Raw genomic sequence first — 27,708 nt, 5'->3', positions numbered from 1 at the left:
ATAGTCCCTGAGATAGTTAAACAATAGTTGTTCTGCATGTGGCCAGTGTCTCCCCTCTTGTTTTTCTCTTATTGCCTATGAAATGATTGCCTATAAAAGTCTTGAGTAAAATATGATCAAGGATTCAGTCCTAGAAGCTGTAGCCTCTTGATTCCACACCTTTTTTTTTTTTTTTTTTTTTTTTTTTTTTTGGTACCAGGAATCAAACTCACAACCTCGTGCTTTCCAGGCAAGCACTTACACCACTGAGATAAATCCCAAGCCCCCAGCCCAGATCCCAGACTTTTGTTTCTTTTGTCTTTCTTTTAATCTGCTACACCTCATCATGGAGACCTGTCATTTTCACAGAAACCAACATTTTGGTGCCTGAACAGGGACCTGACAATGAAAGGAGACTTCGAGATATCAAGAAGGGATTTTAATGTTTAGCGGACAAGGAAGCATCAGATGGATAAGTAAGGCCAGTCTCCAGGAATTTTGCATCAGGGTTGCCATGGGAAATTCCCTGTCGCAACAAGAATGAGCTCAGATACTTAAAACTTTGTTGAAGAGCCTGGGGGTTAAAGTGAAACCACAGTCTTTCACCAAATTATTCACCTTGATATGGAAATATTGTTATTGATTTGAACCCAAGGGACATAATGTTTTATACTTAAAGCTGTTGAGATTGGTAATGAAAGCTTTGAAATGTACTTATCAGCAAGGGAATTCTATTCCTTTACATGTTTGGTCTTTATGTAATTTAATAACTTTGGCTTTAGAACTCATATAGTCTGAATTTGAACAGAAAATTTTGTCTAATGGGGAAAATGAGAAAGGCAGGGACAGTTCTGACTCTGAATCAGATGATTGTTCTTGTGAGGGGACTACTGCTTCAGAATCAGGGACAAATTACAGAGGAGGTATGGATCTTCTGGAAACACTTCTGTTACACTAAAACCTTCCTTACCATGGCATATTGATAAACCAGTACAATCTGACTTTCCTTCCATGCTGCTTCTTAGGTCCCAGGAGTATTCTGTGGCACCGTTAGCTCCAGTATATGATAAATCTAACCTTTTCTTGATCTATCTCAAATAACTGTTGCAACACCAACACTGATGACCACTGTGGTTAAGGTTTTTGTTCAAGCAAAACAGGAGGGTGATTTGTGCTTGTCAACCTTTTGCTATGTGTCCAGTTACTATCATCTAATTGCCAGGAGATCAGCAAAATCCTCAAGGTTACATTAAATATGGTTGTAACCCACTATAAAAGTTATAGTAGTAACTTTTAAATTTAATTTTATTTTTTGGTACTGGGAATTGAACTCATGACCTTGTGCTTACCAGGCAGGTACTTATACTGCTGAGCTAAATCCCTGGCCCCACTACCTTTAAAGAAAGTTAAGAAAATAAAACAAACTTTTATATCTTATGGAGTAAATTTTCCTTAACTAAAGCTGTGATTTTGGGATTGGCTTAATCTGAACATTTGATTCCATGGGACTGGGTTCTCAGCTCCATTGAATTCTTTCAGTTTAAAACTTGGTGGAGAGATAAAGCAGAATTGACTGCCTGACGCAAAGAACATGCTGACCCTTCAATCTCTCCCTCTGCCAACCAACTCACTGGGTCTGGAGACTGGTTTGGAATAAATCAACAGCTACAATATAATGATACTGCTATTGTTCAGGCAAGAATGTGCTGTTTAAAAGCATGGGAAGAGATTGCTCTCCCTGGACAAGTGGCTCCATCAGTGGTCAAAGTAGTCCAAAGTGCCAATGAACCTTAAGTAGAATTTATAGCTAGATTAACAGAAGTTTTTCAAAACACAGTGTCTCAGCTGGATTTGAGGGACTTTTTTTGCAAATGTTATCTTTTGACAATGTTAATTCAGAATGTAAATGGGTATTATGACTTTGAAAATCTTAGGGAGCCACTTTAGATGAATATATCAAAGCCTGTCAGGACATAGGGTCAGAAACTTTTAAGGCCAGATTGCTAGCAGCCACATTAAAAGAGACTGATCTATTTGCCCCAAAAACTACTAAATGTTTTGGATGTGGAAAGATTAACTATATGAGAAAGGAGCATAAGGCAGGAAAATCAAGAGCAGGAAGTCAAGATCTAAACCAGTAATACTTTTAGTCTTTCCATCAACACATTCATCTACAGCTAAATCATCACAAGAAGAAGCTGTGGTAGAATGGATTCTTCTTCCTACAGTGAACAAAAGAGGCTCACTATGTACAAGTATAAAATAGGCTTTCTGTATAAGGGACACTGTTGCTCATGGCACTTATCAGGAAAAGACCTCATATCTATTATTTTTGCCCTAACAAGACAGGAGATAGAACATGCTTTATCAATAAGTGAACAATGGTAAATGTCTTGCTGACTATATAGGAAAAATAGACAATCATTTTCCTAACTCTAAGTTTTTACAATTTCTTAAGTGGCATCCTTGGATTTTACCTAAAATTGTTATGTATGTTATGAACCTAGAGATGAAGCAGACACATATTTCACTAATGGTAGCAGCAATGGAAAAGCTAGATATGGGGGAAGGGTTTCTAAGGTGTGGCAAACTCTCTTCCATTCTGTACAAAGAGCATAACTTTTATTGTATGTTCTAGAATTGATTAATATTGTTACAGTCTCCTAATCTGTTTGGTTCACAGTCAACCAAAATAGCCACTTTGTATAATGCTAATGACCTGATCAATTGTTCTGTCAACTATAAATTGGTATTCATAACAGATTTTCCTATTTTTACAACTTATATCCATTCTCATTCACAACTTCCTGGTAATAGGGTTAAGTATAAAAACGAAGTAGATCATCTTGTTGCTGTCTCTTGAAAGACTTCTTTAGAGGAGGGGCTGGGCGGATCTGGGGCACCTGAATCAGCCTCCCTGTGTGTCTGGAGGACTGTGGATATCTCAGCAAGCAGGGGAGGATCGCAGGTTCCACAGGCACCGCGGCCTGTGGTGAGTGCTCAGCGCACTCTGCCCAAATCCCAGACTGTTCAGGACCCTCCAGAATTCTGGGTGCAGTGAAGTGGAGAAGTGCGTTTGAGGCCTCTACATCCACCTCCCCATCCCGGCTGCACTTAGAGAACTGCTGAGCTTCCAACAGGTGGGCGGACCCACGCTATCCCTGGAGCCCAGCCTGTTTGAGACTCCCGAACCTCACCATCGGTGTGCAGAGGAGGGGCTGGGCAGATCTGGGGCACCTGCATCAGACTCCCTGTGTGTCTGGAAGACTGTGGATGTCTCAGCGGGCAGTGGAGCATCGCAGGTTCCAGAGGCCCTGCAGCCTGTGGTGAGTGCTCAACGCACTCTGCCCAAAGCCCAGACTGTTCGGGTACCTCCAGGCTTCCAGGTGCAGTGAAGTGGAGAGGTGGGTTTGACGCGTGTATATCCGCCTACCACATCCTGGCTGCGCTTGGAGAGCTGTGGAGCTTCCAACGGGCAGGTGGGCACACAGTGTCCCTGTGGCCTAGTTTATCTGGAACCGCAGAGTTCTGAACAGGCGGAGGATGGCCATTGGTTCTGCAGGCCCAGTGGCTAGGGGTAACATGGTGCGAGAGACTCAGTAGCTGCAAACATAGAAGGGGATTTCCAACAGATCCTGAGGAAGCTTTCAAATAACACTTGAAACACAGAAATATAGGAAAATGACAAAACAAAAGACCAAATTACAACCTCAAACCTCCAGCCCATCTCAAGAAACCCTAGGAGCAATGTATATAGAAGAAAATATATGCCATTCACCTCAAATATCGGACACAATAGCTACTGAAATTAACAAGCAACTCCAGGAAGCTTTAAAGAAATTCAAATTCGAAATAATCTCCCAGGTAAAAGATGAAATGATAAAAGAAATGAAAGAGATTCTGAATATATCTAAAGAAAACACAGATAAAAAATTGGAGGAACTAAACAAAAAGATAAAATCCCTAGACGAGCAATATAAGAAACAAACAGAATACATAATGCAGATGCACAGAGATATACAGGAAATAAAAAACTCCACTGAAAGTTGTAAAAACCGCCTTAATGAAAGTGAAGATAGAATTTCAGACCTTGAAGACAGGATTGCAGCTAGTGAACAGGAAAGGAAAGATCTTTTAAAAATAACAAGGAATCAGGAAACAACAATTCAACAACTGCAAGACGATGTAAAGAAAAATAACATAAGAATGATAGGGATTAATGAAAAAGAAGGAGACAACATAAAGCATGTCAAGAGGATATTTAGAGAAGTAATAGCTGAAACTTTCCCAAGCATGAGATCAGAAACTGACATCAGGATCAGTGAAGCATGTAGAACTCCAAATACTCATAACCAAAATAAAACTACACCCAGACATATAATAATCATCATCCCAGAAATCCAACACAAGAATTGATTATTAAAAGCTGTCAGAGAGAAAAGACAGATCACTTATAAAGGAAAACCTATCAGAATCACAGAAGACTTCTCAACACAAACAATAAAGTCAAGAAGAGCATGGAGTGAAGTATTCCAGATCATAAAGCAAAATGATTTCCAACCAAGACTGATATATCCTGCAAAACTATCATCCAAAATTGATGGTGAAATACGATATTTCCATCACAAAGAACAGCTGAAGAACTTCATAAACACCAAACAAACCCTGCAAAAAATATTGAAAGACAGTTTAGATACACAAAGGAAAAAACCACTAAGCAAAGCAGATAATTAAACAGAACAGAAAGATAAACATGCAACAGCAGAGAGATAACATTCCTACAATTAACCAGCATTTAACAGTAATAACCATTAATGTAAATGGTCTCAATGCACCAATCAAAAGAAACAGACTAGCAGAATGGATCAAGAAACAAAATCCAAACATATGCTGTTTACAGGAAACCCATCTAACCCAGAAGGATACTCACAGACTGAAAGTCAAAGGATGGAAAACAATTCTCCATGCAGCAGGAATCCAAAAAACAGCAGGAGTAGCCATTCTGTTTGCAGACAACGTGAACTTTAAACGAACAATGACCATAAAGGACAAAGAAGGTCACTACATACTCGTAAGGGGAAAACTCCAAGAGGAAGAGATAGCTACCATAAATATATATGCACCAAACTCCAGAGCACCCAGTTATATAAAACAACTATTAACAGAAATGAAAACTCAAATTGTCAGTAACACAATTGTAACAGGGGTCCTCAATACACCATTGACACCAAGGGACAGATCAACCAGACAGAAAATGAGCAAAGAAATAACAGAACTGAATCACACCTGCAAACAAATGGATTTGATAGATATATACAGAATGTTCCACCCAACAACATCAGAATGCACATTCTTCTCAGCAGTACATGGATCATTCTCTAAAATAGACCATATATTAGCTCACAGAACATATTTAAACAAATGCAAAAGAGTTGAAATCATCCCTTGCATGTTATCGGATCATAGTGCTCTGAAATTAGAAATTAATGATAAAAGACACTGCAAAAATCCCGCTAAAACACTCTTGAGTAATCAGTGGGTCACAGAAGAAATTAAAGAAGAAATTAAACAATAGCTAAAAGAAAATGAAAATGCAGATACAACTTACCGGAATCTGTGGGATGCAATGAAAGCTGTCCTGAGAGGAAAATTTATTGCACTGAGTTCCCACATCAGGAAAACAGAACGAAAACAAATAAATAACTTGATGCTACACCTCAAACATCTACAAAAAGAAGAGCAAGTCAAGCCCAAAGCCAAAAGAAGAGATGAAATTATAAAAATCAGAGCAGAAATCAAGGCAATAGAGACTACAAAAACAATCCAAAGAATCAACGAATCAAACAGTTGGTTCTTTGAAAGAATAAATAAAATTGATAAGCCCCTAGCCAACCTTATTTTTAAAAAAGGGAACAAAAAGCTCAAATTCATGCAATAAAAAATGAAAAAGGTGAAATCACTACAGACCCAATAGAAATACAGAAGATCATCAACACCTATTTTGAAAACCTCTACTCTCAAAAGTTTGATAACACATATGATTCTTAGAAACATATGAAGTACCAAAGCTAGATCAAGAGGATGTAAAACTGTTGAATAACCCAATCACTGTTAATGAAATTGAAAATGTAATTAAGTCCTTACCTATAAGGAAGAGCCCAGGCCTAGATGGATTCACTGCAGAATTCTACAAGAAATACAAAGAAGACCTAATGCCAACACTCCTCAAACTACTAAATGAAATTGAAAGGGAAGCAATCCTTCCTAGGTCATTCCTGGAAGCAAATGTTACTCTAGTACCAAAACCTGAGAAAGACGCAACTAAAAAAGAGAACTATAGACCAATTTCCCTATTGAACACAGATGCAAAAATCCTCAATGAAATATTGGCAAATAGGATCCAGCAAATCATCAAGAAGATTATACACCATGACCAAGTGGGATTCATCCCAGGAATGGAAGGATGGTTCAACATAAATAAATCAATAAATGTAATCGACCATATCAATAAAGCCAAAAATAAGAATCACATGATCATTTCTATAGATGCAGAAAAAGCATTTGAGAAGGTCGAACACTTATTCATGATAAGAACTATACAGAAAATTGGAATAGATGGTCTTTACCTCAATATAATAAAGACCATTTATGACAAACCAACAGCCAGCATCATACTAAATGGCCAAAAATTGAAAGCCTTTACTTTAAAATCAGGCACAAGACAAGGATGTTCTTTATCACCACTCCTATTTAATATAGTACTGGAAGTACTAGCCAGAGCAATTAGGCGAGAGAGAGAAATAAAAGGGGTAAAGATAGGAAAAGAAGAAGTTAAATTATCATTGTTTGCAGATCACATGATACTCTACATAGAAGAGCCCCTAAACTCCATTGAAAGACTCTTAGATACAATAAATAAATTCAGTAATGTGGCTGGATACAAAATCAGTACTCAGAAATCAATACCATTCCTATACACGAACAACAAAATCACAGAGACAGAAATAAGAGAAACTACACTCTCCACATTAGCAAGCAAAAAAACGAAATATTTAGGAATTACTCTTACAAAAGAAGTGAAAGACTTATACAGTGAAAATTATAATACACTGAAAAAAGAAATTGAAGATGATCTCAGAAAATGGAAAGACATCCCTTGCTCATGGATAGGAAGAACAAACATTGTGAAAATAGCCATTCTCCCAAAACTGTTATACAGATTCAATGCAATCCCAATAAAAATACCATCAACATACCTCATAGATCTAGAGAAATCACTCGTAAAATTCATCTGGAACCAGAAGAGACCTAGAATAGCAAAGGCAATTCTAAGCAGCAAAGACAAAGCAGGAGGCATCACATTCCCTGACTTGAAGTTATACTACAAAGCAACAGTAGTAAAATCAACATGGTATTGGAATCAAAACAGAGCCGAAGATCAATGGAATAGATTAGAAGATACAACCACAACTACAAACACACTCAACCACCTTATCTTTGATAAAGGAGCCAAGCAGGTTCACTGGAAGAATGACAGTCTCTTTAATAAATGATGTTGGAAAAACTGGCTCTCCATTTGCTGAAAACTAAAGCTAGACCCATGTCGATCACCATGTACTAAATTAAAATCTATATGAGTCAAAGATCTGAATATTAAAACAGAAATACTAAATCTATTGGAAGACAAATTAGGTAGAAACCTTGAAGACATAGGAGTAGGTAGAGAATTCATGAACAGGATTCAAACCGCACAGCAAATACTTCCCAGAATCAATAACTGGGACCACTTCTTATTAAAAAGTTTCTGCATGTCAAAAGAAATCTCCAGCATAGTGAAACCAAAACCCACAAACTGGGAAAAGATTTTAGTGAACTCTCTCTCAGACAAGGGACTTTTGTCTAAAACATATAAAGAATTTTTAAAAACTCAGACCCCCAAAATTCAAAGATCTAATCCAAAAATGGGCATCTGAGATGAATATGCACTTCTCAGATGAAGAAATGCAAATGGCAAATAAATACATGAACAAATGTTCATCATCATTGGTCATTAGAGAAATGCAAATTAAAACCACACTGAGATACCATCTCACTCCTGAAAGAATGGCCAGGATCAAGAAAACCAACAACAACAAATGCTGGAGAGGCCGTGGGGAAAAAGGTACTCTCCTAAACTGTTGGTGGGAGTGTAGACTGGTGCAACCTTTGTGGAGGTCAGTCTGGAGATTTCTCAAAAAGCTGGGATTGGAAGTCCCACTTATTCCAGCTATTCCACTTCTAGGCTTATTCCCAGAAGAACTGAAAGCATCATACCACAGTGATATATGTGCACCTATGTTTATATCAGCACAATTTGTAATCGCCAGATCTTGGAAACAACCCAAGTGTCCATCAACTGAGGAATGGATAAAAAAGTTGTGGTATTTCTATACAATGGAGTATTTTTCAGCTATAAAGAAGGATCCCATTGAGATATTTATCAATAAATGGGCGCAGCTTGAGACCATACTCATAAGTGAAATAAATCAATCTCGCATGTGTGAATACCGAATAGTTTCCCTAATGTAAGTAATGATTCAAATATATAAAAATATGTGGTAATCATGATTCCCCATTATGTGGCCTTGAAGCCTTATAAAGTTTTCACTTATTAATTGGAAAGGCTTTATTCTGGGCTTCTTGATATGGAAATATTTGAAGCTATAGTAGATGAAGTTTTATTCAAATATTTCAAGGAAAAAGACAGACACTATGGTAACTACTATTAAGTCGGGTTATTTGGTGGTGAACCACTAGGTTGCTGAAACAGTCATGCTTTAACCTGTATTGTTATATTGTTATGTCCTCTTTTATCTCAATCTCTCCCTTATTCATTAAAAATTATTTAATTAATTCTTATGTTTGTTTTAATTAAGGGGAAAAATTTAAAAAATTACCAGGATATATAATAGTAACTTTTTTTGATTTCTTATTAACTTGTTTTAAAGTCCTGTAATACTCCCATGATCTTGTTTTGACTGATTAGACTCTGTTCCATTCTGTATGACAGTATCAAGTTTGAGGGTATAGGCAACTACTTTGAAGGCAATAAGATTCATTAAGATGTCCATTCTGGTTTGACTATTGTCTCCTTTGGAAGTCCTGTAATGTTTACAATGCTTAAGTTTTATTGGTCTTGTTCTCTACTGTTTTGTTCAACTTTATAATATCTAATGAGATAGACATTCTTTTTAAGGAAACAAGAGACATTGTTGCTAACCATTGTTGATAACCTTGTACTCTGTTTTACATCATGTGCTATGTCTATCCTTGGTTTTGACTGACAGCTTTGTTTTGCCATATTTGACTTTAGAGAAGTAATAGATGAAAATTTCCCAAACATGAGAATGGAAACTGACATCAAGATCAGTGAAACATATAGAACTCCAAATAGTTATAACCAAAATAAAACTACACCCAGACATAATAATCACCATCCCATAAATCCAACATAAGAATAGAATAATAAAAGCAGTCAGAGAAAAAAAACAGATTACCTATAAAGGAAAACCTATCAGAATCACAGTGGACTTTTCAGCAAAAAACAATAAAGTCAAGAAGACCATGGAGTGAAGTAAAGTAAAATGATTTCTAACCTAGATTGATGTACCCTGAAAAACTGTCCTTCAAAATTGAAGGAGAAATAAGATTCTTCCATGCCAAAAACAGCTGAAGAACTTCATGATCACCAAGTCAACCTTGCAAAGAATACTGAAAGTAAGCTTAGATATACTTAGGAAAAACACTAAGCAAAGCAGGCAATTAAACAAAATGGAAGATAAAGATGCAAGAGCAGAGAGATAACATGTCAACAATAAGCCAGTATATAACAGTTATAACCATTAATGAAAATTGCCTCAATTCATCAATTAAAAGAAACAGACTGGCAGAATGCATCAAGAAACAACATCCAACCATATACTGTCTACAAGAAACCCATCTAACCCAAAAGGATACTCACAGACTGAGAATCAAAGAATGGAAAACAATACTTCATGCAACAGGAACCCCCCCCCCAAAAAAAAAGAGGGAGTAGCTATTCTGTTTGCAGACAGTGTGAACTTCAAACCAAGAATGAGCAGAAGAGATAAAGAAGGTCATTACATATTGGTTAGGGGAAAACTTAAAGAGAAACAAATAACAATCTTAAATATATATGCACCAAATTCCAGAGCACCCAGTTATATAAAGCAAATATTAATAGAAATGAATAACTAAATTAGCAATAAGACAATTATAACAGGAGACCTTAACAAACCATTGACACCAAGGGACAGATCAACCAGACAGAAAATCAGCAATGAAATAACAGAACTCAATCACATTGTGAACAAATGGACTTGATAGACATATACAGAATGTTCCAACATCAGAATACACATTCTTCTCAGCAGTACATGGAACACTCTCTAAACTATACCATATACTAGCCACAGAACATATTTAAATAAATGCAAAAGAGTTGAAATTGTCCTATGCATGTTATCAGATCATAGCACTATGAAACTAGAAATTAATGATAAAAGAAACTACAAAAATCCCACAAACACACTGAAATTGAACAACATATTCTTGAGCAATCAGTGGGTCACAGGGGAAATTAAAGAAGAAATTAAACACCTACTAGCAAATGAAAATACAAATACAACTTACCAGAATCTGTAGGATGCAATGAAAGCTGTCCTCAGGGAAAATTTATTGCAGAGTTCCCATATCAGGAACACAGAACTAATAAAAATAAATAACCTGATGATGCACCTCAAATATCTAGAAAAAGAAGAGCAAGTCAAGCACAAAGCCAAAAGAAGAGCAGAAATTATAAAAATCAGAGCAGAAATTGATGAAATAGAGACTAAGAAAAGAATCCAAAGAATCAATGAATCAAAGAGTGGATTCTTTGAAAGATTAAATAAAATTCATAAGTCCATAGCCAACCTTATTTTAAAAAGAGAACAAAAAGCTCAAATTCATGCAATATGGAATGAAAAAGGTGAAAGCACTAGAGACTCTATAGAAACACAGAAGATCTTCAACACCTATTTGAAAACCTCTATTCTCATAGGTTTGATAACACAGAAGAAATAGACAGATTCCTATAAACATATGAAGTGTCAAAGCTATATCAAGAAGATGCAAAAGTGCTGAATAACCCAATTTCTATCAATGACATTGAAAATGTAATTAAGTCTTGACCTACAAAGAAGAGCCCAGGCCCAGATGAATTCACTGTGGAATTCTACAAGAAATGCAAAGAAGACTGAATGCCGATACTCCTCAAACTCTTCAATGAAATCGAAAGGGAAGCAATCCTTCCTAAGTCATTCCTGGAAGCAAACATTACTCTAGTACCAAAATCTGAGAAAGACTCAACTAAAAAAGAGAACTACAGGCCAATCTCTCTAATGAACATGGATGCAAAAATCCTCAATAAAATGTTGGCAAATAGGATGCAGCAAATCATCAAGAAGATTATACACCATGACCAAGTGGGATTCATTCCAGGCATGCAGGGATGGTTCAACATACATAAATCAATAAATGTAATCCACCATATCAATAAAGCCAAAAGTAAAAATCACATGATCATTTCTATAGATGCAGAAAAACCTTTAGATAATGTCCAACATTCATTCATGATAAGAACCTTACAGAAAATTGGAATAGATGTTCTTTACCTCAGTATGATATAGGCCATCTATGACAAACCAAGAGCCAGCATCACATTAAATAGCCAAAAACTGAAGGCCTTTACGTTAAAATGAGGCACAAGACAAGGAAGTTCCTTCTCACTGCTCCTTTTTAAATAGTACTGGAAAACTAGCCAGAGCAATTAGACAAGAGAGAGAAATAAAAGGGGTAAAGACAGGAAAAGAGGAAGTTAAATTATCATTATTTGCAGATAACATGATACTCTACAGAGAAGGCCCCCAAAATTCCATTGAAAGACTCCTTGATATAATAAATAAATTCAGCAATGTAGCTGTCTATAAAATCAATCCTCAAAAATCAATAGCATTTCTATACACTAATGACAAAATCACAGAGAGAAATAAGAGAAGCCACACCCTTCACACCAGCATCCAAAAAAATGAAATGTTTAGGAATTATTATCATGCAAGAAGTGAAAGATCTATATAGGTAAAATTATAATACACTGAAAAAAGAAATTGAAGAAATCTCAGAAAATGGAAAGACATCCCTTGCTCATGGAGAGGAAGAACAAACATTGTGAAGATGGCCATTCTCACAAAACCGTTATACAGATTCAATGCAATCCCAATAGAAATACCATCAACATACCTCATAGATTTCGAGAAATCACTCCTCAAATTCATCTGGAGAGAGAAGAGGCCTAGAATAGCAAGCACAGTTCTAATCAGCAAAGGCAAGGCAGGAGGCATCACAATCCCTGACTTGAAGTTATACTACAAAGCAACTGTAGTAAAATCAACATGGTACTGGAATCAAAACAGAGCTGAAGATCAATGGAATAGATTACAAGATACAACCATAAGTACAAACATACTCTATCACCTTGTGTTTGATAAAAGGGCCAAACATGTTCACTGGTAGAACGATAGTCTCTTTAATAAATGGTGTTGGAAAAACTGGCTCTCCATATGCCGAAAACTAACACTAGACCCACGCCTATCACCATGTACTAAATTAAAATTTAAACGGATCAAATATCTGAATATTAAAACAGAAATACTAAATCTATTGGAAAACAAATTGGATAAAAACCGGGAAGACATAGGAGTAGGTAGAGAATTCATGAACAGAAATCAAACCACACAAGAAATACTTCCCCTGAATCAATAACTGGGATCATGTCTTATTAAAAAGTTTCTGCATGTCAAAAGAAATCTCCAGCATAGTGAAACCAAAACCCACAAACTGGGAAAAAATTTTAGTTAACTGTCCCTCAGACAAAGGGCTTTTGCCTAAAACATATAAAGAATTTAAAAAACTCAGACCTCCAAAATTCAAAGATCCAATCCCAAATGAGCATCTGAAATGAATACACAATTCTCAGAGGAAGAAATACAAATGGCAAATAAATACATGAAAAAATGTTCATCATCATTAGTCATTAGAGAAATGCAAATTAAAACCACACTGAGATTCCATCTCACTCCTGAAAGAATGGCCAGGATCAAGAAAACCAACAACAACAAATGTTGGGGAGGCTGTGGGGAAAAAGGAACTCTCCTGCACTGTTGGTGGGAGTGTAGACTGGTGCAACCATTGTGGACGTCAGTTTAGAGATTTATCAAAAAGCTGGGGTTGGAAGTCCTATTTGTTCCAGCTATTCCACTTCTAGGCATATTCCCAGAAGAACTGAAAACATCATGCCACAGGGATATATGTGCACCTATGTTTATAGCAGCACAATTTGTAATAGCCAGATCTTGGAAACAACCTAAGTGTCTATCAACTGAGGAATGGATATAAAAGATGTGGTATTTTTTACAATGGAGTACAATTGAGCTATAAAGAATGACCACATTGAGATATTATAAAGAAATGGATGCAACTTGAGACCATATTCATAAGCTAAATAAATCAAACTCACATGTATAAATACCGAATAGTTTCCCTAGTGTAAGAAATGGCAAGAATACATAAAAGTATGTGGTAATTATGATTACCCATTATATTGTTTTGAAGCCTTATAATGTTGTCATTCATTAGTTGGAATGGTTTTATTCTAGGTTGTTTGGTTTTATTGTCTGTGACGGTATAAACAGCTATTTTGAAGAAAACAAGACATCCTAATAGCTAATGCTGGTTTAATTTCATCTTGTTTGAAGTCCCATCAAACTGTTGTTCTTCTGTCTCCATCAGTTTTATCATGTTGTATCTTATTGGATTTTACTATATGTGATAGTATAAACAAAAATTTTCATGGACAAGGAGATATTATAGAAACCATTGTTTATTTTCTGTTAGTTGGTTCTCGGTACCCCGTAATACATTAATTCTCTTGAATGGTTTTACACTATCTTGTTATGTTTGGTACTATAGTGTATGAAGGTATACTCAAATATTTCAAGGAAAGAGACACTATGGTAGCTACCGTTATGTTGGGTTGACTTGTGGTGAAACACTATGTTGCTTAAATTGTTCTGTTCTGACCTGTTTTGTTATGTCCTCTTTTATCTTAATCTTTTTTTAAATAAAAAATATTCTATTCCTATACTGAATTCCTGAGATCTTGATTATCATATGTCTGGGTGTAGATTTATTTTGGTTATGGCTAATTGGGTTTCCATTTGCCTCACTTATATGTATGTTCGGTTATTTTTCCATGTTTGGGAAATTTTCTGCTATTACTTCTGCAAATTTTTTTATGTCACGTTTGTTGATTCCTTCTTTTTTATTGACACCAATCATTATATTACTTTTCTTTGCTTCAACTTGTAGCTGTTGAATTGCTTTTCCCTGATAATTTGTTGTTTTCAAAAGTTCTGTTCTTTCATGATTAGTAACCATGATTCTGTCTTTGAGGTCTAAAAATCTGTCTTCAGTTTCATTAAAGTGATTTTGCCAGCTTTCAATGGAATTTTTGATTTCCTAGATATCTGGTTGAATTCACTTCATGAATTCTATTAATTCCCTGTATTGATCATTAACAATTTTTATCCTATTCCTACCAACATCTATTCTCTTATCTATATCTGGTCTAGATTTGCTGAGCATTTCCTTTAAAAATGTTGACATTTCTTTCTTAACATGATAGAGTATTTCTGACCTGATTTCCTCTATAACCTCATGGGTTTGTTTCTTTACTTCAGTTCCTATCATTTCTAAAATTTCAAGTGTGTCTCTCTCAATTTTGTGTATATTGATGTCTCCTAGACTTGTTCTGGGTGAGCTGGACATCTGAGATCGCTTTTTGCTTTTTCATCTTGTCATTTTCTATTTCAAAAAATTTTATTTTGTTTTCTGTGGTGATTCTTGTGAGTTTTTTGTAGCTAGTAATTTGTAATAGCTAAATCTTGGAAACAACCCAAATGCCCATCAAGTGCCGAATGGATATAAAAGATGTTATTTTTACACAATAGAGCACTACTCAGCTATAAAAAGGAAAAGCTCAAGACTTTTATAGGTCAATTGATGCAACTTGAGACCATACTCATATGTCAAAAAAGTAAGACTTGCATGTGTAAACATCATATTTTCTCAATGGAAAAAAACTGCAAGAGTAAATAAGATCTAAAGTATACAATAGACACTGTAAAAGTGAAAGGTGGAGAAACTGCTTAAAAAGGAAAGAACAACTGGGATGGGGGAAAGGTAAAAAGAAAGAAGGGATCATACACATATGGTAATTGTAATAACCTCTGTTCATCAAAAAAGAATGGTTTGTTTCTAATTATTTTGGTACTGGGAATCAAGTCCAGGACCTTGTGCTTGCCAGGCAGGCACTGTGCCACTGAGCTACATCTCTGGCCCAAAAAGAACAGTCTGTGCTTTCACTGTTTGATCATTTTTTTCTTGTAATCTGAGCAACTACTTTGAAGACAGCAATACACAATATAGTAACCATTATTAATTTCCTATTGTGCTGATTTGAAATTCTGTATCATTGTTTTCATTACTTTTTTGTTTTAAAACTGAAAAAAAAATGTTTCACCAAGGGAAAAGACTTCTCTGTGTTCTAAGACTGCCTCATTGAATGCCCATGAGACACCTGCTTGGTTACTTCTAGAATTTTGTTATATACCTATGTTAAAAATTCTATAGCCTTCATTTTACTCCTCAATTTATGTCTAATTGCTATTCCTCTGATGATATTTTTCTTATTCCATCTCTCTGATTCGAGTCCTCCTCTTTCTAATTCATTTAACACACTGAAAGCACAACTCTGACTTTGTCATTTCCTGTTTAAAAAAAAACAGCTTCTTATAATCCTTACCTGGAAATCACAGAAGAAATAACCAAAACACAGATCAACAAATCCTTATTCAAAGTTACAAAACAAAAAAAGAAAGGAAAAGAAAAAAACCGTATCAGTGCAATTAGAAAAGAAAGAGATGAAAACACAACCAACTCTGTGGAAATCCAGAGGATTATAAGAAAAAAATTATTATATTCCAATGAGTTAGAGAACTTAGAAGAAATTCGGAGACACCTATGGATTATCAAATTGAGCCAAGAAGATATAAAAATTCTCAATGGACCAATAACATGCAATGAAATAGAGGCAGTATTAAAATATCTACTAACATTTAGAAGCCTATGTATTGATAAATTCAATGAAGAAGTCTACCTGAATTTCAGGAAAGACCTAAAGCCAATACTCTGAAAACTCTTAATTGACATTAAAAGAGGACTAATGTTATTCCTGTAAGCTAGCATTACCCTGATAGCAAAATGAGAAGAGGACTTAACAAAAATAGAAAACTCCAGGCCAACCTCCTTAATGAACTGTTACGGTGTCAACCTGAGAAGTCTAAAAGCTTAACTAAGTAACTGAGAAGCTCTACACCCTGAGGTGTAGAGGACATATCCTTACCACTGTAGCATGTTGTTCATTGTGTCAACTCCAGAAGTTCAGAAGTTTAACTAAGTGATTCAGCAAGTCAAGGTCCTCCCTTCATAAACATCCTGAGCCTGTGCAAGAGGAGGACAGGAGATGGTGTGAGTGTTACACTCACCAGGGAGCGGGTAGGGTATCATGCTTACCATATAAGAGAGGAAAAGAGGCTTTCTCTCCTCCCTCCCTTGTTACTTTTGTTGCTTTTGCTTCTTCTGCCACCTTGAAGTGTTGCCCCTGTGCCATGCAACTCTGCCTTGGAGCCAGCTGATTACAGACTGAAACCTCCACAAACCGTGAGCTAAATAAATCCTACCCTCCTTAATTTTGGGTGTTAGGTATTTTGTCTCAGCAATGAGAGAAAAGTAACCAGGACATGAACATAGCTGCAAAATACCTTAACCAGGTATGTGGAAACAGTCTGCCACAAATTAAAAAGATCACACATCATCAGATGGTTTTGCCTCGGGAATACAAGGTTGATTGAACATATGGCAATCAAAATTAAACCAGTAAACCACATAAACGGAAGCAAGGATAGAAGTCAAAATTTCCTATCAATAGCTGCCAGAAAAGGCTTTGACAAAATCCAACATCCAATCATGATAAAAAAAAAAACAGGTATATAAAAACTCTTTCTCAGACTGATGAAGGTCATTTATGACAAACCCACTGCCAAAATCATCAAATGAAGAAAAATTGAAAGCTTTCTCTCTAAACTAAAAAACAAGACAATAGTGTACACTATCACCACTCCTTTCACTCTAGCACTTTACACTTTAGCCAGAACAATCAGGCAGAAGAAAGAAATAAAAGGGATACACACAAGATAGGAGGAGCTCAAATGTCCCTGTTACTAGGAGTCAGTGCTTTGTGCTCTTCTGGCTCCATCTTTTTAAATGACCTTGTCCCACCCAGGCCATGCTCCCTCCAGCCTGTCTCTCCTGTCTGTGAGAAGATCCACCATGCCTCTGTTGGACTACTGTTTTCCCAGGGGTGTTTCTTTTCCCAGGGTACTAGGAGGTGCTGTCTCCTTAATCACAGATTACATGATCCTTCATATGGAAGACCCAAAAATTACATTTAAAGTTTTCTATAACAAAATCAATAAAGAACCAGGACACAAAATAAATACACACAAAAAATCAATAGTTTTCTCATATACCAACAAGGAAACTATTAAGAGAGAAATTTGGTAAATAATCTCATTCATAGTAGCTTCAAAAAATGAAATACACATGAACTAACCTAACCAAGGAAGTAAAAGATCTCTAAATTAAAACTATAGTACCCAAAAAAAGGAGATGAAACAGCACTCCAGAAAATGTACGGACATCTCCTGTTCCTGGATAGGCAGGACCAGTAATGTCAAAATGGCCAAATTACCAAAAATGACATCTCGATTTAATGCAATTTGAATCAAATGCCAAAGGCATTCTTCACAGAACTAAAAACAATCCTAAAATTTATATGGAATCAGTTGAGATCTAGAACAGCCAAAGCAATCCTGGGTAACAAGAGCAAAGCAGGAAGCATCACAATCCTGGATTTCAAATTATATTACACATCTATAGCCATATAAATAGGATGATACTGGACCCAAAACAGAATGTGGATCACAGAAGAGAGGGTGCAGAAACAACCCAGGCACATGCAGCCATGTGATCTTTTATAAAGGGGTGCAAAATGTATGTAGTAGACAAGATGGCCTTTTCAGGCAAATGATGCTTGGAAAACTGGGCATCTGTATGCAGAAGAATGAATTTAGATCCATATATTTCATGCTGTAATAAAATCAAATCAAGAGGGATAAAACCCTAGGTATTAAAATAGAAGCACTGACTAAACTGGAAGACAAAATAGGTTAAACTCTTGAAGACATAAACATGGGCAAGGACTTTCTGAACAGAAATCCCAATTCCACAAGAAATTGCAAATGGTGGGACTAATAATATTATATAAAATTAAAAACCTTCCACAAAGCAAAGCAAACATCCAGTAAGTGAAGAGACAACCTATAGAATGGGAAAGACATTTTCCAGCTACTCACTAGATGACTAAAACCTAGAATATATAAAGAAATAAAAAATTAGCCTCAGTAAATAAAATACTTTTCCAAAATCAGAAATGGAAATGAATATACATTTCTCAGAACCGTGAATGACCAGTGTACACATGAAAAGATATTCGGTATCTTTTATTACTAGAGAAACGCAAATCAAAACAACCCTGACTTTCCCTTTTACTCCATAAAGAATGGATATTATCAAGAACTCAAAAAGCAAGTGCTGGAGAGGCTGTGGGGAAAAGGAATCCTCCGTTGTTGGTGGGAACATAAACTGGTAAGACCACTACGTAAATTAGTACAGAGATTTACTCAAAAACCTCAAAAGACAAGCCCTTCCTGCAAGTCAGTGCCATGCGCAGGCCACTGGGGAGAGAATCAGATGGCAGACTCTTGGCGCATGAGTTGGGAGACAAGAAGGGTCAAGGCCAGTGTCCCGCCTCCCTTAAGCGACTGGCTGATCTCGAGAAACACAGCCTGCAATGATAGCTTTGATACAGCTTCACGCTTACAGTGTTTGGTGTTTCACTGACTTTGCAGGCCTCAGGATAACAGTACCCAATGTAGCATCTATGAGGCATCTCCTTCTGGAGGTGGTATTCATTGTCGATTTCCTATTTTCTTGTTTTGAAGTCCTGATTCATTTTCATTGTTTTGTTGGGTTGGATTTTACTGTTTCGTCTTGTTTGATTTTGCTATATCCAGTGGCATGGGCAGCTATTTCAAAGATAACTAGATATATTATGGTAGCCATTTTGGATTTACTACTGTCTTGTTTTGAAGTCCTGTATTGCATTCGTTGTTTTATTTTTATTGGTTTTATTCTGTTCTGTTTTGTTTGAATTTTGCTATGTCTGAGGGTATGGGCAGCTATTTTGAAGACAATAGGAGGCATTATAGTAACCATTGTTGATTTCCTGTTATCTTATTTTGAAGTCTTGTGTCACAGGTTTTTTTGTTGTTGTAGTTTTGATTGGCTTTATTCTGTTTTGCATTGCTTCGTTTTACTCTCTTTAAAATAAAAATTACAAAAAACAAAAACAAAACCCCTCAAAAAAGAAATTCCATTTAACCCAGCCACGCACCTTCTGGGTATTTTCCCAAAAGGAATTACAGATATCATATTACAGTGATACCTGAGCACCCATTGCTATAGCAGTGCTCACAATATACACAACAGAGTTGTACTGGGCCATTGTTATGGTTTGTGTCTAGGTGGATGCCCCTCATGCAGTGATGCAGGTGGCAGAATCTAGTGATTGTGATTGGTTCTTTGTCTAGTGCTGGGATTGGTGATGTGAGGCTCCACCCACCCAGGGACCCAGCCAGCACACAATATAAGGAAGAGAAGAAGGCGGGCCTATCCTCTTTTTGTCCCTTTTATTCTGCTGCCACTGTGATTGGCTGCCCCTTAGCCACACCACACTGCCTTGGAGCCAGCTGAGTATGGTCTGAAACCTCCAACAAACCTTTCTTTTCTTCATTTTGGGCATCAGCTATTTTGTCTCAACAATGAGAGAAAGTAACCAAGACAGCCATGAACAATACATTTTGTCATTAGTAGGAAAATGGATGCACTTTGAGTTCATAATGTTAAGTGAAACAAATGAGACCCAGCAGGTTAAGTATCACATAGTTTCTCTTACATGAAAAACTAAGTATAAACAAATTAAAAGGCAAAATAAAAAAATAGGGGATAGGCAGATGGAAAGGTGACCCAGGGACGGAAGGGGAGAAAAGGGAAGGGAAAGAAGGAGAAAGAAAAGGATTAAAATGTAGTAACTATATGTACCAAATCTCCATAATGAACGCATTCATTATTGATAGGTCCTGCCAGTCTGGGGCTTAGCTATATCCTCCCAACTTGGAACGGAACCCAGAGAAACAATTTATCTCTTCAAGACTACTATGTTCTCATTCCAGAGATAAACCTCCCGCTCCCTTTCTGCACGTGCTCCAAGCCCTCTGCAACCCCAAGACTCCACAATACCCAAGCCTCCACCTCCAGCCCCCACTAAATCTTTCTGTCTCCTGTTTTGCACAGACAGATACGCCTTCAAATCAGTGGTTAATATGTCGTGCTGTCCACCTCCCAAACTCCTCCCCAGCCGGAACTGAATACAGTAGTGCCACGTCTTCCTTCTCACCTAGAGCCTCTGTATCCCTGCCCTGTGAAGCTTGCCCATGCCTTCAATAAAGGCCTTCTCCTTTGTCTCCTAATCTCTCTCATTTTCTCTGTGCTGCTTCAGATTGAGTGCCCCAAATACTTAAGTATGTATCACAAATAAATACCAATGAAAACAATTTTAAAGAAAGTAAACAAACAAAGATAAAAGAAAACGATGTCTTGTAGATTTATATTCCTACACACTACTGGCAGGATCCTGCAATGGTTGCCAACCATCTTTCTGGTTGTGGATATTTTCACCTAATTACTTTCCCTAAACTCGTCACCTCCAACATCTATGGGGTGTCTAAGAGGAGCCCCATGTCAGTCTCCAAACTCGTGCTCTGGGCTCAGCCTGCAGGGACCGCTCTCAGCCCAGCGACCAGCTCCTTCCTGACATGCCCCTGGCCCACACGGCCCAGCAGAGGACCGCTCCCAGTCCAGGCCCAGTCTGCCCACCAGATCCTCGCTGCGTCCTGCAGAGCAGAGAATCGCCCCGCCCCCACCTCTGCGCATGCGCGCTGCCAGTCTGCTCCTCCAGGGCTCTCACCTCGCACAGCGGACGCCCTGCTGCTGCTCCCTCCTCCCCCCCCCCCCCAGCTCTGTTGTCTCAGGTGACTGTGTCCGGTGCTGTCCGCAGGAAAGCCCCGAGGTGGCGCTGCCCGCCCGCGGCCTCACCTCGGCGCTGCACCGTCAGGGGGGCCTCCAGCTCATAGTTGTATCTGCACACGGAGTCCAGCTCGGCGCGCCTCTCCTCCAGGAAGTCCTTCTGGCTGTTCCAGTACTCGGCGCTCGGCCGCCCCAGCTCGGTCACCGCGCGGAACTCGCCCACGGCGCTGTCGTAGCGCACGAACTCTTCGCGGTTGTAGATATATCGCTCCACCAAGCGCTGCGTCCCGTTGCGCGCGTAGCACTCCCACCGTCTCAGGTACACGCAGTTCTCTGCGGGGAGCAGGGGCAGCGCTGACGAAGTGTCCGGGGTCCCCGGAGCCCGCGACCCCACCTGGGGCGGAGCACCGAGCCGCGATTCCTCCCTTGGCCCCTGAGGCCGCTTCACGGGCCTGGACCCGCGCCTTTGCGTTCCTGGACCCCGGCTTGCCCTGACCACGGCTAACAACTGGCCCGCCAGAACCTTCCCACTCGAGGCTGAGTCTTGAACCACCGAGTCCCGTGGGCCTAGGCTGACCCTGAACCTTTCCTCTCGCCCTCAGACCCTTTCTTTTTCTTTGAGGCAGGGTCTCACCGAGTCGCTGAGTTGCTAAATTAGTTGCCTGGACTGCACTCCAGCTTGCAGTCCTCCTGCATCAGCCTCCCAGAGAATCAGGATTACAGGCGCACACCACGAACCTTCCTGGGCTTTTCTTTCCTGGGTTTTGTCATCCCTACATGGGAGGTTACTAAACAGGTGACACCCTGCCGAGAAGGCTTCAGTGGCTTGGAAAGGAGGGCCTGCCTGGGCCAGCAATGGTGCCATGGTGCCAGGGCTGAGGCAGCCAGAGCTACTTCCCGTGGATCCCTAAGGAGCAGGGCCTCACGGGTCCCTGGACAGAGAAGCTGCAGGGGCAGCAGGGGCTGGGAAGGCACAACCAGGCTGTCTCTCTGTCAGGGTCCCCACCTGACCCACGGGGCCACACCCAGCTCAGATGTCCCCTCCTCAGGGAAGCCTTCCTGGCCTCTTTCTCTTCCCCACCGTGGTGCGCTCCCTTCTGGGTCAGTGTCTTTAATACACCGTTTACTCTGTGTTTTGCAAGCTGGGAATTAGACACAGATTTCCTGCCAACCTTCTGAACCTGAATGTGAAAAAAGGCTGCCCAGCCCGATGGGTAAGGCTCGTTCTCACTCACTTTTCAAGCTTGGCTACAGAAAGACATGATCTCAGAAGGTCTGGAAAGTATTTAATGAGTGAGGTCATCGCAAGCAGAGACCCCTGAGCTGGGCGTCCTTGCTGGAAGACCCAGCTGCCCTGACCCTGGAATTCCCCACATGGAGGAGTGTGGCCGCCTCCCCCAAACGCTGTTCTTTCCTTTCAGGGCCACAGAGTCTGGCAAGTGCAGAAGTCACAGTTAGCTTCTGCAGGGCCCCTGGGCCTGCTGTGTTCCTGACCACACTGGAAATTAAGGTGACCTCTGTGCATGTGAACTCCATCTGCACAAATGCACATCTCAACGCAGATTCTGTTCTATGTCCAATATCTGAGAGTTCTCAGTAAATGTTTCCTCATAAGTGAAGCAAAACAAACCATTAGAGGGAGCGCTAACGAAATTTATGAAGTGTGTTTTTAAACACAGCGATCTTTGACACTTCACTGAAAAGTATATCAGAAGTTTTCTTATTTATTTATTTTTTGGTACCAGGGATTGAACTCACAACCTTGCACTGGCCAGGCAGGTGCTTGTGCCACTGAACTAAATCCCTGACAATATAGCACAAGTTTAAATGCCAAATCCAATCAATTGCACAGTTTCTGAGGCTGCACAGTGTATAGTTGTGGTGCGCCGCAAATGTGCTATGCGTAGGATGCTTTCGATTCTCACTGTGCCTGGCTTTTCCTAGCAATTTACTTGGGAATAAAAATGACAGAAGAGCAAGTCACAGGGAAGGCTGGAATGCACAGTAAGATTCTGCTGGAGGCCAGGTGAGGTGACAGGGGCAGGGGTGCGGCCTGAAGACCTGGCAGGGGTGTGAGGTGAGGGAGACCAGGCCTTAGAGAGCGCACATTAGGTCTCCCAGAGTCAAAGCTTGTGGTCCCCCTCTGGTTCTGCTGTGTGGCTTCTTCCTGGGGTGATCTCTTTACCCCAGCCCTATAGCAGGGGAGCTCAGCCATATCCCCCTGCTCTCTCCTGCCTTTCCTGTGCTGTTTAAGGCTGGAAATCTACACTGAGTGGTGAAGTGTGAGGGGCAGTGTAGTCCGCTCTCCCTGCACCCCCCGCTGCTCTGGAAGTTTTTACTGAAGATTTGCTCTGGGTGGAAGTTACCTTCAGTGCTGTTCACAAACCTGTATGTCTGCGTTCCAGTCCTCCTACCAGTGTCCATCCACCACTCCCCTCCCACTGTCTGCTCCAGCTTGGTGGTTTCCTACCCCACTCCCCCTGCCTGTTACCCCACAAAACTACTCTCACTGAGGGACGCTGACACTGCCTCCCACCCCTGCAGGCTTTTAGTGTCCTCTATAACCTCCAGGCTCCTTCCCCAGGCTGCCTGTCTCTGTGATTCCTAGGATGAGGAAGGCACAGTTCCCACTCAGCTGTGCTGATGTTGGGGCTCAGTGTCCTTTGTGCCCCCCAAGAGTAAGTGCTCCCCACCCTCCCAGCAGGTGGACCTGAGGCAGCAGCAGAGGCCCTGGGGTTTGAGGAGCTGGACTCAGGAGGTTGAAATACAGCTGTCCCAGGAAAATGAGGTGAGATGAGTGTATTTAGGAGAGGTGCGGAGGGTCTGAAAGAAGAAGGCTCTGTGAGGGAAGGGGGAGTTCATGGAAAACTGAGATAATTACTTTACAGCCCTGCCTCCTGTGGTGCTGGGCACAAATTTGAACTAGAAAGATCAAAAGCAACCGAGAAATGCTGACTCACAGAAGTCCTGTATGTTCTAGCCACAGTGGGGCAGCGTGAGGAAGAGCCCTTCCTTTAGTCTCACCTTCCCGATCCTCCCTCCTCAGTCCCTTTCCTCACCCCACACCCCCTCATCGCATTCTCTCTGCAAACCTCACCACTGTGGACCTGGGCAAGCTGCAGGGAGGCTGGAAGAGTCCCCTCGAGGAGAACGGACTCAGAGCAGGACCATGGCCCATCCATCCCTTCCTCTCCATCTCTGCCCCACGGCACAGGCTACGTCTCCACTCTGGGCACTGAGTGGGCAGGGTGAGCTTAGTCCTCAGGGCTGGGATGCAAATGTGAGGAGGCCCCGAAGCCCATCTGGTGTCTGGAAACCCTGTCCCCCAAAATTATTCCAGGTTTCTTGGCCCACTGTCCACAAGAAGCAGGCACATCACCCCCTTGGCAGCTGTCCCCTGCCCAGGAGCCTGTGTCCCGGGAAAGAACTGACTGGCTGGATGGAAAGCAGGAGGTGACTTGATTCTCTAGCTGGTAAGGAAGGACTTGGGCTGTGGCAGGAGAACCCACAGCTGTTCTCAAAGTCTGGTCCCCAAGCAGAAAGTCCCCAGCAGTGACTCCCTGAGCCCGGCCCTCCAGCAGTGGCTGCTCTGCTCTTACCTGGATGGGTCCTGCTCTGAACCACGGTGCTGCCCAGCACTAGCAGCACCACGGTCAGAGCCGATATCCAGGGGGCCTCAGGGACCTGTGGAGCCATGCTGGGGTGGAAACTGCTGGTGAACAGAGAAAGCAGTTTTCAGGGAATGAAGGACTCACTCAGTGGAGCTCCTGTGTGAAATGTCAGAGACCATGAGTCACAGTAGTCTCCTGAGACCCTGTGATTGGACAGACTCTGAGCAAAGAACCAATGGGCACAGAGCTTCCTGTGAGTCATCACTCACTGGGCAGAGGGTTAGCTTGAAAGGTCTGGCAGCTTAGTGTATATTGCCCTGAAGGTTTCAGAGGGAGGAGAGCATTGTCACTTTAATTATGTCTGTAGATCACGGGGTTTTGGAAGATTGCTGTTCTCTTTGATCTTAAAGTGATCTCTAATATTCTGTCATACTGTAGTTACTGCTCTTTATTTTACAAATGAGTGCCCGGATGCCAGCCCAACACGCACTCCTGGCTGCTTTTGGTTCTAAGCACAAAAGGCCAGTCTCAAGGGCCAGCTGAATCTCCTGAAGGAAGGGCAGGTCTCCTGGAACAGGATCACGGTTGTCAGGGTTGGGGCTGCAGGTACAGACTGTGCCATCAGTGGAGGACCTTAATGGAGGATGGACAGATGAAGCTGCCATTGCTAACGTCATGGAGACAAACTGACAGCAGAGATGACGGATATGCAGCACGGCAGCCTTTTTCATAGAACACCAAAACTGTCTCTGGCAAACTCCAAGCGGGTTATTACCACAGCTGGGTAATATTACCACAGCAGCAAGAGGGAGAAGCCATCTTAAGTTGGTCCCGTGTAATGGGAACATCTTTATCATATTCCTGATGCTGTAAAGCACAGCCCCAACTGTGAGTTGTTTGTTGTTTCCAACTCAGTGGATCTCTTGCCTTTTCTGGCTGGTAAGATAAGTGGCTTTCCTGAAAAACGTGAAATTGGAAGTGGTTGCAATCTGGATTCAACTTGGTTTCTTTACCTGATGGAGGAAGGAAGGGAGTTTTCCCACAGAGCTGCCATGGGTGGGTCCTGGGGGAGCATGGAGAGTCCAATGGGCCTGTGTGGAGTGAATGCTGCTCGTGTCTCCCTGAGGGATCTGCACCCCGAGTTGGCACTGAGGGGGATGAGGAGCATTGGAAAGAGCTTCACAAACAGGTGGCTGACAGTGCTTACAAAGTGACAGAACTAAAAGGCCACACATCCCGGGTCATTGGACTGTCTGTGACTGATATGGCAGCAAGCATAATGAAGAATGTTAGAAGGGAGTATCCAACCTCTACCATGATTAAAGGTCTGTGTGGTGTAGAGGATGATGTGTCTCTTAATGTACCTTGTGTCTTGAGACAAAATGGGATATCAGATGTTGTGAAGGTGACTCTGACTCCTGAAGAAGAGACCAGTTTGAAGAAGAGTGTGGATCCCCTGTAGGAGATTCAAAAGAAGCTGCAGGTTTAGTCTTCTGAAGTCACCATGTCAGTGTCCAGGCCCCTAGAAGACTTAGTAGGAGGGGGTGCATATTGTCCTCTTCATTTGATCTGTGGTAAAGAAGTACTATTGATCTGGTCTGGGAAAATCATCTATCCTCCAAAGTTAGAAATACAAATGGTTCATAAATCCCCACAGTTCTGTCCTGATGCTGGATGGCACTTAACCTGTGCAGTCCCATTGGTACCATTGCCAGTGTCACAGGCTCCAGATGCCCTTTGAGACAGATATCTGTTACTCCATTTTCTAACCTCCTCAAACAAGCCTACTCTGATTTTTTCCCAGGTGGTGACATCCTGGGGTCCCGCATACAAATCCAGTATTGCATGTCTTGTATATGATTGTGTTAAGGATTTTATTTTGTGCATTATATGTAAGTCATGTACACTGCCATATGATGTAAAAAGAAAGATGTACCTGAAAACAGTGAAGTGTCATACCAACAAAAATGCCAAAAATCTGAACAGTGAAAAAGTACTTACATCGATTGGTGTGTGGGGATTGTCATTCTCTCAACCCTACATCTCTGCACATCCACAGGACAGTGGGTGGGGCAAGGGCCACCTTGGGGTGTAAAAGGCCATGGAGTGGCATGATGACTTATAGAGACATTAGAGTGCCAAGCCTAGAACCAAAATGAGCCCCAGTATCTGTCTGCCTCTCCTCTGCTCACAGGTGTTCTGAGAATCATCACATCTGTAATTTGTTTTCCATAGGTCTGTACATCCAGAGAGGCACAGGAGCCCCAAGGTGCTTCCATGGGACATCAGCAGTGTGACCGGTGCTCAGTCTGGGGACCTGACATGTGGCAGTGTGTTCACAGCCATGGGGCCAAGTGAGGAGGCTGCTTGAGGGCCATCCCATGGTTTTGGTCTTCAGTCTTTTACACTCATCCATCTGTGGGACGGATGTAATCTGTTTGTGCAGCAATGTTCTAACTTCAAATGAGATAAATATATCTGAAATTGCTTTGGAAAACTATAAAGTCCTTACAGAATGCAAATACACTAGTGATGAAATGAAAAGCAAACTAAAAATTCTGTCTCCTTCAAAACATCTGATTTTGTTGTGTTCAGCATGAATATTTTCACACATTTTGAAAGGATATTACTCCCCACTTTAAAACTGATAAATGTGAAGGACCCTGGGAAACCAAGCAAGCAGATCACCTCCCTG

The 27,708-nt window shown here is 40.5% G+C and overlaps 1 protein-coding gene, 1 long non-coding RNA gene and 1 pseudogene across 2 annotated transcripts in view; 1 reads left to right on the top strand and 2 right to left on the bottom strand.

Moving 5' to 3' along the window:
- The window catches only part of LOC100714501 (HLA class II histocompatibility antigen, DP beta 1 chain), a 28,960-nt gene extending 3,751 nt beyond the window's left edge, over positions 1-25,209 (bottom strand). Inside the window, exons 1-2 of the mRNA XM_003473711.5 lie at positions 25,002-25,209; positions 21,472-21,735 (exon numbers count right to left, since the gene is read on the bottom strand). Of these exons, the coding sequence (XP_003473759.3) occupies positions 21,472-21,735; positions 25,002-25,098 (361 nt within the window). The 5' untranslated portion in view covers positions 25,099-25,209. The remainder of the gene's footprint in view (positions 1-21,471; positions 21,736-25,001) is intronic.
- LOC134473731 (uncharacterized) lies at positions 152-21,229 on the bottom strand. Its single transcript, XR_010044148.1, has 3 exons — positions 16,541-21,229; positions 12,319-12,370; positions 152-3,582 (listed from the first exon to the last, which is right to left on the bottom strand). It is a non-coding gene; the product is annotated as an uncharacterized LOC134473731 (long non-coding RNA).
- Positions 25,191-26,502, top strand: LOC134473777 (L-lactate dehydrogenase A chain-like; annotated as a pseudogene).
- The last annotated feature ends 1,206 nt before the right edge of the window (positions 26,503-27,708 follow it).

The sequence above is a fragment of the Cavia porcellus genome, unplaced genomic scaffold, assembly GCF_034190915.1.
Source record: "Cavia porcellus strain 051 isolate PalLab524CR breed Dunkin Hartley unplaced genomic scaffold, mCavPor4.1 scaffold_28, whole genome shotgun sequence".
Lineage (NCBI taxonomy): Eukaryota > Metazoa > Chordata > Mammalia > Rodentia > Caviidae > Cavia > Cavia porcellus.
This window is presented reverse-complemented; position numbering and strand designations above follow the sequence as displayed.